A 15,602-nucleotide genomic window follows, 5' to 3' on the forward strand; every position below is an offset into this window, starting at 1 on the left:
GCGAAGTGTCGCCGTACTATCTCGTCTCGTCTCTGAAACGGAGGTGTGACGTATCGTCTACAATCTCTTTTCAAAATATCTCATATGAATGCAATGTCTACTCGCCTTTATCCAGTAAGTCGTGATAAAATAAAATTTTGTTTGCATAAAATGTTACAAACGAACTTACACGTACTTCAAGGTGTGATAGCGTGTATATTTTATTTAATACTATTTATTTAATACAAGTAAAATGCCATGTGAGCCTCCGAGGATATTAGTGCGCAAATTGTATTTGTAATACGATAATTTACAATTAAATGGGATGTACTTACCAAACAAAGTTAAAATAAAAGTAAACGTTTCAAGGTTCTACTCTGCAGGATTTGAGTCCTCTTCAGTGCGAAAATCAAATACAAACTATATAACTTTATTTAGCAAAAATATTTAATAACTTCTTATAGATCGCAAAAATCAAGTCAACAATTTTTCATTGAGTAGCACAAATTCGACGAAATATTATCTTGAAAGAAAATGCAATTTTGATCCTAAACGATGAACGTGTTTAGCACAGATACTTGTCTAGTCGAATGGTTTGATAATTGGGGATTGCGTTCCTCACTTTCGACGTTTCGTGAGCTCGATTCGCTACTGGATTACCGGACGACCGCTTATTTGCCGCAAAAGGAACGAGATCCTTCGGTTCGATTTACAAGCCGATAATTTTGTGGCTCGCGCTCTTCTGGGAAAAACGTGGTGACCGATCGCTTTCACTCTGTGCCATTTACGATTGGTTCAAGGTTCTCGTTCTTTACTTTTTTCTGTCCCCGTGCTGCACCTGCAACATGAAAAAACACGGAAACGTCATTACGATGCTGGAGCTGCGCAGGTCCGATGCCAATAAGAGCGAACACGAAACGCGCAGAGGGTGGACAAAGAATATATAAAAAAAGAAATTCTCATAAGAGAAATACTCGAGTAATAATATAGATGGAAGTTCAAATTTGCGTTTAAATTAAAATATGCATATTAATTCCAAGAATTCAAAACGCGATTTATTCGAAATGTAATGAGTAATTAATTGCAATGTTAGAGTTAAAAATGTATCATTTACAATTTCTGATATATGTATTTCTGATATAATTATATATATCTCAGACAAGCTCGCACATATACTAAAAAAACGAAACTCATTATTACTTGCATATACCGTCCTAATATCTCGTCTTACGCATTCAATGCGGCAATTAAGTTGCGGCCATGCGCAATTTTGCTCAGTAATTGCGCATTTCTTTATCTGCGGAGCGATTAATCAGATCCTACGTAGCAGAATTAGTGGTCGCGAAAAAAAAACTCTTACGTTCACGGAGAAAATTAACGTACGCGTAACGCGCTCGAGAGCGAGCGCGCGCGCGCTCGGCCGCTCTCGTGCTGACCGCGCGGCAAAAAGAAAATGCGACTTTGAGGGAAAAACGTCCGAACCGATATGGTTTGCACTGGAAAGGAAAGGTGGCAGGTGATATGGCACGCGATACGAAAATTACGGTGGCATCGATCAATACATGCAAGAATCGACAAAGGGGCAGCAGGCGCATCAATGGCGGCGATGCTAATTTTCAGCGCCCGCTCGCACGACGTTTTAGCATTTACCAAGAAACCTTGCATGCACGTGTGTTAGCTTCCCAAAAAAAAAAAAGAAACAAGATTCCACGGAGAAGTAAGTGAAACCAGCGAGGATCGACCTGACCACGTGCGTGTCCTTACAATGTATAGCATCGCTTTTTTTTAGATTTATAATGGCCGCTGATAAACGCGCTGTTGTGTTCCCCCTGATCGGAATCGCGGTTAGAATATTTTAGCGACGGTACGACACGCGAAGGTTGCACTTTAATAATTAAACAAATTGTCTGTAGAATTTATTAGCCGGATCCGCGTTAATGAATAAACGCGCAATGGGTTAATGTCCCTTAATTTAGTAATTACGTGGATCGATCCTTAATTTACGATAATTGTATGTCCCGATAGTGAATGATGACAGTAGTTTTTACATTTAATTTACAATTGAACTTTTCTTTGGGGAAAGGAAAGAATTGCAAGACTCTCTCTGCGGTGTTCGATAATGTCGTTCGTTACAATACTCGGGACGATTTCACAATTACGCGGAAGCGATAAATCGCCAATTCAAAATGACGGCGAAGAGCTGATAAAGACACCATTTTATCCTCGTGTACAATTTACGATTAAACTCGCCGATGATAGACCAGGCGAAAATTGCGACCTGATCGAACCGCGGGCATGAAGCACGCAAGCAACGCATTGTCACGTGATTGTTACGAATCGTGCTATCTACAACAAAAATCTGGTGCTGATTTTTCTGCTTATATTATACAAGCAATATCTAATTTCGTAGACTTTTTAATAAAAAAATTGCCGATGTCGCGTTCAAAATCAACAAGCTGTGACACGTATACGATTCTCTTTGATTATCCAAATAGATTTCACTACGTTTTTCCGATCACAATGCGCATTATTAAAAATTTGCACAGCGAAGGATTCGTATCGATGACCTAAATCGTTGAATCGTGCGACAAAACTCACGTGCAATACTAGGCAGAAACTAGTGTACAGTGATTATTGTTGAACGTTTTAGCGAAAGATCGTTTAGTGCCGAGTGTACTTGAATTTAAAATGCATCAAGAATCTGCACTAATGTAAGTATAATGATTGTAAGTGCGGCAACTCGCTACATTAGAAATTACTCTCTAAATCTGAATCAGTGGATAATCACTGATATCAGTGCCAAGTATGCCACTGGTAATCAGTGAATTAAATGTGAGATCCCTAACCTAGCTAATCTTTATTATGTGATCTAACTAACCTTGTTTTAGTGCTTAAATTCAATGAATATGGTATTGGAAGATTGAAATTAACGTACAAATATCAGTATTTTAGTTATATAATGCTCAAACATTCTTTCTTTTTTAGTTGAACTTCACTGATTATCAGTGTTAAGTATGCCACTGGGTAATTAGTGACTATGACACTGATTCAGATTTAGAGAGTACTTCTGACCTAAGTGTGTGATTTACCGGGGTGTCGGTGTGCAAAGCCGCTCTACTCGATTCCGCGTCTAAAGGGTGATCATATGCCACCCTCGCAGAGAAACCCCTTTTTCATCGCACATGTCTGCCGCGGTTATCCTATAGTCGCGTTGCAAATTACTAACTGAACGGATTAACGGAAGCAAGGAAGCTTTGTTGGCTTCTCCTAATTGGTCATTTACATTTCATGCTCCGAGCGGCGGTATACCTAACGATCGGTTTATCAAACGTCGATGTTGTAGCAGCATTTTAATTATTGTTTTAGACTCTCATTCCTTTTCTACCGATAATATCAAACAAAAGAGTTTTGTAATTTCTCGCGAGAAAATTGCGGGGTATACGGAGAAGATTCCCTCGAGGGTCGGAAAACTCAATACCCATCTATTGTCTGCGATTAAGAATTCGTAATTAATAATGGCAGCGAATATACAGCAGAGAAGCTTGCAGCAATATTGCTGGAATGATCCGTATAGAAACGATATCGCGAACATCTGTATTTCTTTAATACAATATCTTACATAAGGTTACGTCTTACAGGAACTTACAACCCCAAAATTTTCAATTTTTGACAGGGATGAGATTTTATATATTTTAATGATGTCACTATTGTCCATTAAAAACTTTTTCTTTCTCTGTGATATATTAGATACTCTTTTTTTTATTCCTTTTTAGCTTCATTGCCCAATCTTTTTACTAAACATATATAATTCTCGCTTTATAAGTATATTTTTTATCCCGTATCAAAGTACATTTCAAATACGATTTTCGGCGAGTGCAAGAATAACGAAGACACCAAAAGACATGCGGCTGCGAAAGAAAGAAGAGAAAGAAAATGCAAAGAAGAAAGAGGAGGAGCAGGAGGAAGAGGAAAAGAAGATGGTAGAAGAAGGAGAAGAAATAGCCTAACGCCGATCGAAGAGAGGGAGCCCCACCTCTTGCGAGAGTAATGCCGTGCCGGGACAGGCCCGTCGAATGTTAAGGAGACGCGGGGAGCGAGCATAAACCTCGTCTAACCGTACCTCACCTCCACTCTCGGAGGCCGTTGCGCGGCCGGCGATCCCGTGTATGATTTCCAGCCGGTCTGCCATTGGTTGGCGGGTCCGTGCGCGGTTACCGCCTTCGCCATTAAACAAAACGCGCTGCCCGAAGAGGGATCAAATTAAAAATCGAAGGGGTTCGGGCCCTTTGCAGCGTGTTTTCGGCCTTGCCACGGCATTGTTGCGATTCGTATGCTCCTTTTGCGAGCATCTGCTTGTTTGGCTATGGCCCGAATCGCACCTGCAATTGTTCCCCACACGCGTGGCTGCGTGGAAAATATTTTCGGAACACCATTGATGAAATGACATGATAAACAAACATTGTAACGTTATATCATTTATGTAATTTATGAAATTTGTTCAGACTCTTCTCGCTGCACCCTTTGACTGATCACCTTACACAACTTTTTATACTTGACTACAAAATAATTTATTCTAACATCGCTGAAGATGGCTCGAATGGAGCCGAAACGTTCGATTATGTTGTAATTATCATGTAAGATCTTGAAATACATAGCTTTATTATTAGGCACAAATTACCGCGTTGTTAAGTGCTTTCAATTGCCCGATATTTAACTATTTTTATTACTATTATCTCGAGAGTCCGAATTTATACTTTATTTTATTGATAATTTATGAAATTCTGTAATATTATAATTTTAATAATTTAATATAAACATTATCGATGACTTAAATTTTCCAAGATAATTAATTTGCATTCGAATGGCGACTCTCAGTTACCACTTGGTTTGATGCATCAACAACTCGAGTGGCGAGTGAGTGAGAAGCGACAATGACTGTTTATGTCTGAGCGAACTTCAAAGTATAAAAATGTAATAGTTTTATAATGTTAATTTGTGTATATTTCATTTCATGCCAATTAAGAAAAATTCATCAAATTCTAGTGAAAAATACGTCGAGTGCAAAGCTTTTTCATTGCTAATTTATATCTTCATTGCAATTTATGATGTTAACTTTTAAAATACTATTCATATAGAGCAACTTGTATAGCTGATTCTAAATACGAGCTGTTTACGCTACGTCGCATATAACATCGTGATTGAAAGTGCAGGTTGAGTCGATCGTGACCAACGCATTCGAAGCATAACGCGATTACAACCGCGTACATCATGTACAGCGCATCTTGAAAAATTCATGTTGGCATTCACAGAGCACAGCTTCATTCATATTTTATTTACAATTAGTAATTTAAATACTCGTTCAGTCTGAGATCACCTATTAGTTTTTTTATTTATAAGTGTTTACAAAAAGATTTTTATATGTGTATTTATAATTGCATAATTCTTTTATTTAATTGTTTAACATTTTTATATTCATATTCTCTGCCCAACGAGGGTAGCCTAAGCTGACTTTTACTGGCAAGTACAAATGAACTCAATAAATATCAAATTCTCATCGGGATGATCAGAGGGGGACGCCACTACTATCGCGCTGAGAAAAAAACGCGTTACCGATATCTCGATATCTCTTAGGTTAAATCGTGGGGTTAACTCTCCCCCGCTCTCTCCGCTTCCTTCGCGTACGATGCGCCGGGTCCAGGGAACAGGAGGTGGCGGAGGAAGAGGGCTCAGCATTGTTCGCGGACAATGTAAGCATGTCCGGAACAAAGAGCGGTAATCGACCTGTGTAACATTTATAACGTAATGGGAGGGCCCCTCTGGCCCATAATAATATCAATTACTGGGCTCGTGGTGGAGCGAGGGAGACACTATGAGGATGGAGAACGCATCGGAAGGAGAACCGGCGAGGTTGGCGGGCGCGGGTGGAGGGCCTTAGATCGAGGGGAGCGGATCGGCGACGCGGATTCGCAGATCTGTCGGGCAGAAAATTGACGACGAGACCCTCTCTGCCTCCTCCGGCCGACCAGCTGTCTTCGGGATCGTAAGAGGACGCCGTGACGCACTCGTTAGGCCTCGTAATCGGAGAGTAACAAGATTCGCGTGTGAAGCACGACGACTTCGTGATTCCTGATTGCCCCAGTGGTATCCTGATAATACGCTATGGCTACCTAGATTTTTTCGATAATGGTCTCGTACGACGGCCTCTTAACAAGAACGCGTGTTAACTCGATCTCTCACTACATTTGAGAGTACAATCTGTTACGTTGTATATCTTGTTTACCATTGTTGTTCCAAATCATTCTTTGGAGACGTTAATGGATTTTACAAGATTTTTGCGCGATTTTTTAAATGTATATACAATTTTGATAAATTACTGTTTTCAACAGGAGATTTTAATATTAAGGAACGCACATTAATTAAGGCAGAAATTTGGCGTCGATATTTTTTCACGTATTTTTGTGAAGGTTCAGGAATTATGTGCGGAAATTAGAATACGATACTACGAAAAGATCACGAGATGATGATCCGCCGCCATGATTATTAGCATTAGGCGCGTCTGTCGCGCCTACGAATTTTGCGAGATCGTTTTTGGGGTTTCTGAGCTCCGCCGATGTTGTTCGGGGCAGGTGGGGAGCGGCGTGATACCGGTCGAGAGTATCATAGTTTTATTCTTTCCACGACCGGGGAAAAAATGTAATTGGCTTGACCGAAATCTACCGTCGAGGGTGGAGGAGACCGCCGAACGGGGGATGCATGGGGATGTGAACGAGGGAGAAAAAGCGCGTGTGCGAACGGGGCGACCTCTCGTAATAACAATGATTAGGACGACGAAGCGATCCGCGAAAAAACGAATAAGAAGAGATGGAGAGGGAGTTGTGCAACGAAGCACCTTCAGCTCCATCTCAAAATGGCGGCAAACAGGGAGGCTCGCGTGAAACACTGTTGTGTAACAAGACTCATTTTTTGACTGCAAAATAATAATCCTTGTTTTGTTATCCATATTTATTTCAATTGCACGTATAATCGCATGATTTTATATAATTTTTATGATTTCACAGATAAAATAATCCAGATAGCACCATGTCTAAAATCGAGACATCTTTAAGATGTCTTTAAGAGATTTTATGTCCTGATTTGTATGCTGTTTGTGAGTGTAATCAAAATATTATTGACTTAGTCACGAAATATACTTTTGATTATACTTGTGTTGCAACTTAAAGATCTTGTGTGCCACTTAAAGAAGAAATAGTATACATTTTTATTTTTATCAAAATAAAAAATTATATAACAGAGAAACGATAAATAATACACAAGAAGAAGCTTTCTCGTGGGTATCATTTTCTTAAAGAAATTTAATAATGTAAGTATTAAATTGGTTAGAAATTAATTATTTATTTTGAATATTAAATTGTTGCTTTTAATACTCAAAATAAGTAATTGATCACCATATATAACCAATTTAATACTTACAGTATTAGATATATTTTCTAAGGTTCATTCTGTTAAATCTATAGTGCCAAATTTAATTTAATTTTAGTCGTTACTGCTCCTACTAAATATATCATTATTTTATACTAAAACAATAGTTAAATTCGACACGATACAGTGTCAAATTGACACTGTATAGCGTCAAATACAATCATTATTTTATTATAAAATAACGATACGGAAAAAAATAACGGGGGATGCATGTTTTATACCCTTCTGTTTTCGTATCCTTCGCGCTGGTACGAAAAAAAGAGGAGCATTCCCGTACTTATAATGTACGCATACGATTTTCTGCATCTCCCCTATTTCCTTCCTTTCCGGGAGTCATTAAAAATCCACTCCGCCCGCCGCTATGCAATTTCGGACTTTTCGTGAAACGCACGTCGGGAAAAAAAAGCGCTGGCAAACGAGCGGCCGTAGTTATGTCACTATTAAAAACGCATTAATCCCGAAATTCCGTGCTGCGAATCGCCATGCGCTTTGTGCCGACCGTACGACATAAACGGCCGGAACTCCAACGTTGCGCCCCGCGTGCACTCTATCCAAGATAGCGGTGCAACATTCGCGGTGCTATTACCACATTCGCGTTTTTGCTCACGCGTATGTTGCAGAAAGCCACACTGATTTCGCCGAACGCATCATCGTGGTGAGGGTTTATGCTGACGTGTGGTTATCATGCCATTTCCTATAAATAAAGGGTAGCGCAATACGTGAAACTAGTACTAGTGTGAGTTTAGTATACAATGTAACGTCTTAAAGTTGCGTTGAAATATGATATAAGCATTACTTATTCTTCGAACTTCTGTAATATGAACTTATATGTTATAAACAATATTCAAGAGATATAAATTATAAAAAAATATTTTTTTTTTAAATAATGTGAATTATGATATTAATAATGATATTTATAAGACATATAATTTATACTAATTGAATATTTAACAGCATCTAGGAGAAAATATAAACGTGTGTATATTTTGATACACTTATATAAAATATATTTTAGAGATAGTAACTTATACTATATTTTAATAAGAATATAAAATGTTTTGTTTCAACAATATTTAACGAGAGAACTTCGGGGAATTCGAGGAGAAGTTTGCATTTGTCATCACGAGAATCCAACGGCATTGTTCCGCACTTAGGATTAAAAGGCAGCGATTCAGTCAACCCCGACGAGGGGTGGCGAACGAAATGGATGCAATATTACGAACGTCATTGACAACGAGAGAATAACGAGCGACGTGGGAAAGCCAGAAGCTTCTAAAGCTCCGTTCGCCGTTACCGCCGCTAATGGCACTTCTCCAACCGACGAGGGGGAGATTTTAAGCTCGTTTCGCGGGAAAACTGTTGATTTTCGCCGAACGAAGAATTGTTTTCCTCGTATCACCTCTTGAATCATCGATCGATTGTCGAATGAGCATAAAAAAACCCTAGTACAATAATTATTGGTACAATATATCCCCAATACATGTCAATGTTTAACCAATGTATCGCCAAGGAATCGTGCTATTAGGGAAGAATTTATATAATAAAAATTGCTTTAAACCAAATTGGAATAAGACAACAAATTAATATATCCCAGTAAGCAGGAAACATCTTGAAACATTTTAGCAACGTTGCAACAACGTTGTAATATTCCTGCAATGTTATTGAAATGTTTCAAGATGTTTCTTGCTTACTGGGATTTTATATTCTAAAATTAATATTTGTTAATATTTAAAAGAATCTTATTACTTAAAGTGATATATATATCATCTTTCTTAATATTACATATATTATACAATTGATTATTTAAATGTAATAAAGTTTTAAAATGTTATAACAAGTATTAGCTGTCAACAGAATTTTCTAATACACAAGTACTAAATTATTACTTATGAAACTCGTCAATTGGCTTCGAATTTCCACGAAATATCACAAAGAACCAATAGAAAACAGTATTTAAGTCTAGGCGATCGTCGTTTCGTCGAACTACTTTTAATAAGATCGTGGTATAAAACGATGCTAAACACGAGTCCTCGTAGTCACTTTCCCCCTTCCCTCTCCCTAATGCTAATGATGCATCCTGTAAAAAAAATATCATATGCTAGCCACGAGATTTTGATACAAGGAGATCAAAAAGACGAAGCGTCGGTGGAGTCAGGAGCGGAATCAAGAGGGAGCGCGACGAGAGACACCCTTCTGTGTGCCTAATTCGATCGAAGCCTCATTATGATCTTAGATCTCGTCCCGGCAAACCTAGCATTAGTATAAACACGGATCGGGAGTACCATTAACCGAGCCGCGGCGGTGGCCCGTTTTGAATACGAAAGGAGCAGAGATATTATGTTAATCGGCCGGACGATATTACAATATGCGATCGGCCGCGTTGCTCCCTTCCCACAAGAGCCTTTTTCAGATTTTTCGCCCACGTATAAAGTCGCTTACACATATATGTATGCGTATCTCTTTGGAGCGAGAAAGCAATATTATAATAAAAAGGAAAGGAAAAATTATTAATAAACGGAAGGAGAACGCGGCGTCTCGGCGCGCACAGCAGTACCTCATGAATATTTATTTGGGTCAGACTTGAACTGTTCGAGGTAGCCTTTTGATGCTTCGTTAAGCGTCCGACAAAGGGGCCCGTCCGTCGGCCGTGCCCTTTTTAACTTCTACGGAGTAATTAGACGTCGCAAAGACGTTCCACCTAGTCGTCGCCTAACTCGCGATGTCTGTTCTGCCGAATCCAGGAGTGAATGCGCGATCGATGGGGTTACCGAAGCGAGGTGAGGAAGAAGGGGAGAGAATATCACCTCGAATTCATGTCACCTTTCTTGACTCGTCTTTGCAGATTAGAAGAATCTAAATTGCAACGCGAAAAGAGCTCGGTTAATGGCTCGGTCGACGATGCTGATTGAATAAAATATTACGTCTCTCAAATAGATTAAATATTTCTCGCTTAAGATACGCGTAAAATAAGTGCATCACGTATCAACAAATTATTCTCGATCATACCGTTAGTTCCATTAGTTTAATCGGATTATACTGTAATTCTAACTTCCGGTAATTACATGATACGTTATATGATATTAGAGGATATCAATTTACCTCGCTCTTCAACACACAATTAACAGGTATTAAGGCAGAGTTACATACTTTTTCGTACTTATATAATATCTTCATCTGCATATTATTGAAAATTGCTCGCGAAATAGTTTTTCCACGAGAATTCCTTTAAAGGTGGGAGAAATACGGATTATATGGCAACAAATGTTACTCAATCACGTAGAGGAATGATTATATACGTTAAATTCCTAGAAGTGATTTCTGCATCGCTTTCTGCGGATCAACGCGTTCTCGCACGGGGCTATCAATTATTGAAGTAACTTTAATTGCAATCACATACGTAACCGCCGCAGCAAATATATCCGCGATCTGTACTTACAATTACATCACGAATTGTATTCTCTACCCGTTGAGAGCTAACGCGCGTAATTTTAGGTTTTGTTGCCTCTCTCATTGGTTATCTCTCAGCATTATCGAAGTAGCAATCATTTTCAAATGTTAGTGCGAAACAATCCCCGCGAATTAAAGTCATAACAATATCGATTGAAAACTACTGACATTTCCGATTAATTCTTTCATCAAGGACAATTACATTTCATCGAAATTAATCCTCGTTCTCTATAAATAACATTTTACTATCTAGTCAGTATATAAGAAAGACCCTTAATCATAAAAAATATCAAATCACACAAACAATCAATTAATTCAAATATCGGAGTTTCAAAACTCTGATATTTGAATTAATTGATTAGCTTCGTTCAGGTAACAAAATGTTATTTCAAAATTTATAATAACATTAAATATAATTGAAATGTTATTTGTACAATAATATTAATCTCTCCTTTGTCATTAAATTTTTTCGTGCAACTGTTGACAGATATGTTAAAATTGCTCCTTGTGATATATCGTGAAAGCATGTATCTTCTCGCGAAAATTGCGCAGTGGCTGTCTTTGAGTTCGAACGGATTATATGGGTGGTAGAGTTGAATGAAGGGTGTAGGAGGGTTCGGCTACTGAGGGATCGTTGTTGCCATGGTAACACCAACCCCGTCCTCTGGTCGTTTGCCATTCCCCCTTCCTCCGAGAGGGATTCCTCCGACCGTCAGGAAGGGCGCGATCCATATCTGCTAACGCGGAGTCACGTTTGAATGGCCATTTTGTGTCTGCATTTGTCGAAGAATAATTTAAAATGTTGGCAGACTCATTATTGATGTCGATTGATTGCGAATATTTTTACTTGTCTTATTTTTTTAATATTTATATTGCTAAGTTAAAATAAATATGTTAATAAAAGTTTGATGCTCTATTTTATATTTACAGATTGATCTTTATTAAAAAATTATGATAATATTTATTAGAATATAGTCAGCCAATTTTATTTCTAATTCTTCTACAAATAAATTACAAAACTTCTCAAGATCTTTAATATTGTAATAATTTGTATTTTAATATAAACAATTACCCTACTATTGACTTACAGAATTCTCTGTGTTAAAAATTTATAAATAGAGTAAAAACATATATTTTATTTATAGCAATTTAATATTGAATAAAGAAATACTGCGATTAGGAGAACTTTTTCTGACTGTTTGATTATTTCTGTGCAGTTATTTCCATTGATGTAAACAGTAAATTGTTTCTACATAAAGTATAAATATAGAGTGCGATAATACTAGGCGCGTCGTAAAGTAAAAAGTTAAGCTTCGCACATAAATGGTGCGTACAAAAGAACCCGCGTGTCAAAGTTGACTGGGAAAAATTCTGAAACAAAGAACGAGGAAGCGATGATTAAAAACAATGTTGCATGCTACTTCGTAATTGCGTGTTTTCGTATTTATATAATCTTCACTGAGCTCCGACTTCGTGAATTTACACAGTGATGATACACATGGCCTTTGAGTATTATTTGATGCACTTGATACACATCGCACTGCACGCCTTTTAATATCTGAAGCCGCGCGGCTGCGGAAACAGAAAAAAAACGTAAAATTAAAATGCTCCACGTATTGAGCATTTCAAGTTTAGAATTCCACAAAGGCATAACAACATGGAAACGTCAGAATATATAGTATATCCCTGATTTTGCTTCTGACGACCAAAAATTTCACTCGATATAATCGTTCGTACATATAACAGTGAATACTTCAATACTATTAAAAAAGAAATGAAAGCTATATAAAAAGTTTATTAATATGAGTATAAAACTTAACACAATAAAAAGGCTGATTTTTTAAATTAATAATTTTTCACTATCAAAATGTCTCTGCAATGACAAAAAAAATATTAAAGAAAAGGTTCGATTAGATTGCTTAAGATCTTGTCCACGTTCTATGGTATGTAAAGAGAAACATAACGTCCATGAACAGCAATTATTAATTACGCCTTGTGGCTATCATCACTGGTATCATTAAACGAACGCAACGACGGCAGTTAGACTGTCAACACCGATAATGTCCCACGTCATTAATTATTTCCCAACATTCACACCTCTCGTACCGAGGATCGTGCTCGCACAGTGAGGAAGCATCGCCGAATAATTAAGAAACAATTGTTTCCAGCACATTAATCCGGCGTTCTAGCATCAAGCGTTGCACATAGAATTTTCAATGACACTTTCAAGAACTCTACGAGGCCACTCTAACTCACCCTTTCGAGTGTGCATATAGGGGTGCACTGTCGCGATATGTCTGCATTGGCCCTCAAGCACCAATTTTGAGAGTCACGCTCTTACAATCTATTACGACGTTAAGAGGAAATAATCATGCGGACAATTAACAAAGAGTACACCTCAAATGGTGTATGTCGATTTGCGCAAGAGATACTATCAAATTTACACGTCGCTGCAGGCTACTTTGTATGTACTGAAAGTAATCAGGCAATGTTTGAATACCAATATTCTCATTACATGATAAGAGTCTGATCGTATGTAACACGTGTAAATTGGCTATTAAATAAAATCAAGAACATGTGTCTGCCTTAAGACACCTAATATATTACGCATAATTATTTGAATTAACATAAATCCTTATTAAAAATATCTTTCTTGAGTTTAAGTGGGTGTTTCTTTGCCGACAGAAATTTGCACCTTAATGTGTCTTCTTTTGCATACACGTGTATCTAATTTCTTATACATTCAAAAGTGCTCGGATATACGTTACCGTATCTGGCGCTTGATTACGCATGTAATAGCCTACAAGAGAAAAAGCGAATGACAAAAAATGATTTTATTCCCGGCTTTGTTATTATATAACAACACAGAGTAATTTGTTCTTTTTACGGTAAAAAAGATAAGAAGATTGCTATTTTTTGAAAAAATTATATCTCATGCATTTTTATTATGATGTAATAACATATTTTGATATAAAATTATTCTTATAAATAAACAATTCTTTTTCTTTTATAGAAAATATAAAATATTCATCTTTGTTGAAATTAAGATTACCAAACTGGTAGAATTAAATTCCTTTCGTATTTAAATTTAAAGAGTAATAATAACAAAGAAAGGGTAGAAGTAAGACATGAAAATCCCGAGATCCTCCCCCATCGTGAAATTACAATATTCCGAGCAACCCTATCTTTTCTACGATTACAGCCTCATGCAGGGAGTGAAAATCCCGATCGAACTATTAAGCCGCCCTTGAAGAATCGTCCCTGGTCGGGGGGTGAACGGAGAAGGGAGAAAGGGCGTAGATATCCCTTCGTAGCTTGCTTGAGGCAGAGCTGCGTGGTGGAGGCCCATTTGCGATGCGAGTAACTCCACACCCCCCTGAGATATCTTCCACCTTCGGCGAGTTGCTTCCTATATACATATGCGCGCGGTGGGCGATGCACATGCAGCCAGACGCGGGCAGAACCTATCTGCCATGCACGATCGCTCGGTTGCATATAGGCTGAGACGCGCAGCACGTCATTACGCGCGCGGAAAGCAAAAAGACGAGCGCCTCACGGCCGGCCAATCGCCGTTCGCGTGCTAATGAATCTGAACCGGCCCGACCAATGGTGGGGACCACGTACACCGTTCCCGCTTATGTGTGCCCGATGTAACCCTCGCAGCTACGTCGCGGAACCGGCCAAGGGTGTGGTGCCCTTCGATCGGGGGGACTCGAGTATCGCACGAGATTGGGGTTGAGCACGAATTACCCGCAGGGAGTTTTGCGGCGCGATTTGTCGGCTGATAATGTTCATCGTGTTAACCGCTCGGGGTTAAGATATTGATGTCGTAATGCCGAGATGGGCGTAAAATCAGTTTAGTAGATTCGAAATAGTTAAGCTGATCCTAATTCGTGTATATAAATTTTTCTGGGCAAATTATTTTTATATAAAACAATGAATATCAAAACAGAGATCAAACAGAGATAAATCCTTCCTTAAATGCATCCAGCTTTGTAATGATGGTAACTGATATATCGATGTACACCCAGAGAAAGGTTTCTTTCATTCAAAGAAATGTTTCTTTGCTATACGGTTAAAGAAAAAATTTCTTTGATTTGTTTATTTGATTAAAAAAAATTATGTTCAAATCAAAGAAATGACGTTCAAATCAAAGAAATTTTTTCTTTAACCATATAGCAAAGAAACATTTCTTTGAATCGAAGAAACCTTTCTCTGGGGGTGTAACCGAACGTAAATCTCTCTCATATACAGCCGGGACAACATTATAATAAAAATCTATGTTTTCTTTTTTTCTAATAATTAAACATGAACTTTCCTATGTGGCTTTCACTGTACTTGAATCATATGCAATGCACGAGCGATCACTTAAAAATTAATTTGCATCATCAATAAGTAACTACGTCTCGTCCCTGGGGCTACCCTAGAGGTATACATACGTAGTAAGTTTATGTCGGGGAACTCACGCGACTGCATAAATTTTTTATTGCCTATATACCCCTATCCCATAAACATTATGCTCGCCCGTCGGCAACGTTACATAAGCAATAAAGTTAAATTTCATCTAAACCTAAGTCGAAGTACATCGAATCAGTCGCCGCCTACGTATTCAGATATTCCTTTAAAACCAGTAATCAACATACTCCGCGAACATTCGTTATTCGCATCGCGAATTGAGGTCAATGAATCGAAGAGCG

At 38.1% G+C, this 15,602-nt stretch overlaps 1 protein-coding gene across 1 annotated transcript in view; it reads right to left on the reverse strand.

Annotated features, from left to right (window-relative positions):
- Positions 1-576: 576 nt before the first annotated feature.
- Positions 577-15,602, reverse strand: part of LOC108724804 (uncharacterized) — an 18,565-nt gene continuing 3,539 nt past the window's right edge. The window contains exon 3 of the mRNA XM_018451422.1: positions 577-817. Coding sequence (XP_018306924.1) covers positions 750-817 — 68 coding nt within the window. The 3' untranslated portion in view covers positions 577-749. The remainder of the gene's footprint in view (positions 818-15,602) is intronic.

This window comes from Mycetomoellerius zeteki, unplaced genomic scaffold (genome assembly GCF_001594055.1).
Source record: "Mycetomoellerius zeteki isolate Tzet28-1 unplaced genomic scaffold, Tzet1.0 scaffold310, whole genome shotgun sequence".
Classification (NCBI taxonomy): Eukaryota; Metazoa; Arthropoda; class Insecta; order Hymenoptera; family Formicidae; genus Mycetomoellerius; species Mycetomoellerius zeteki.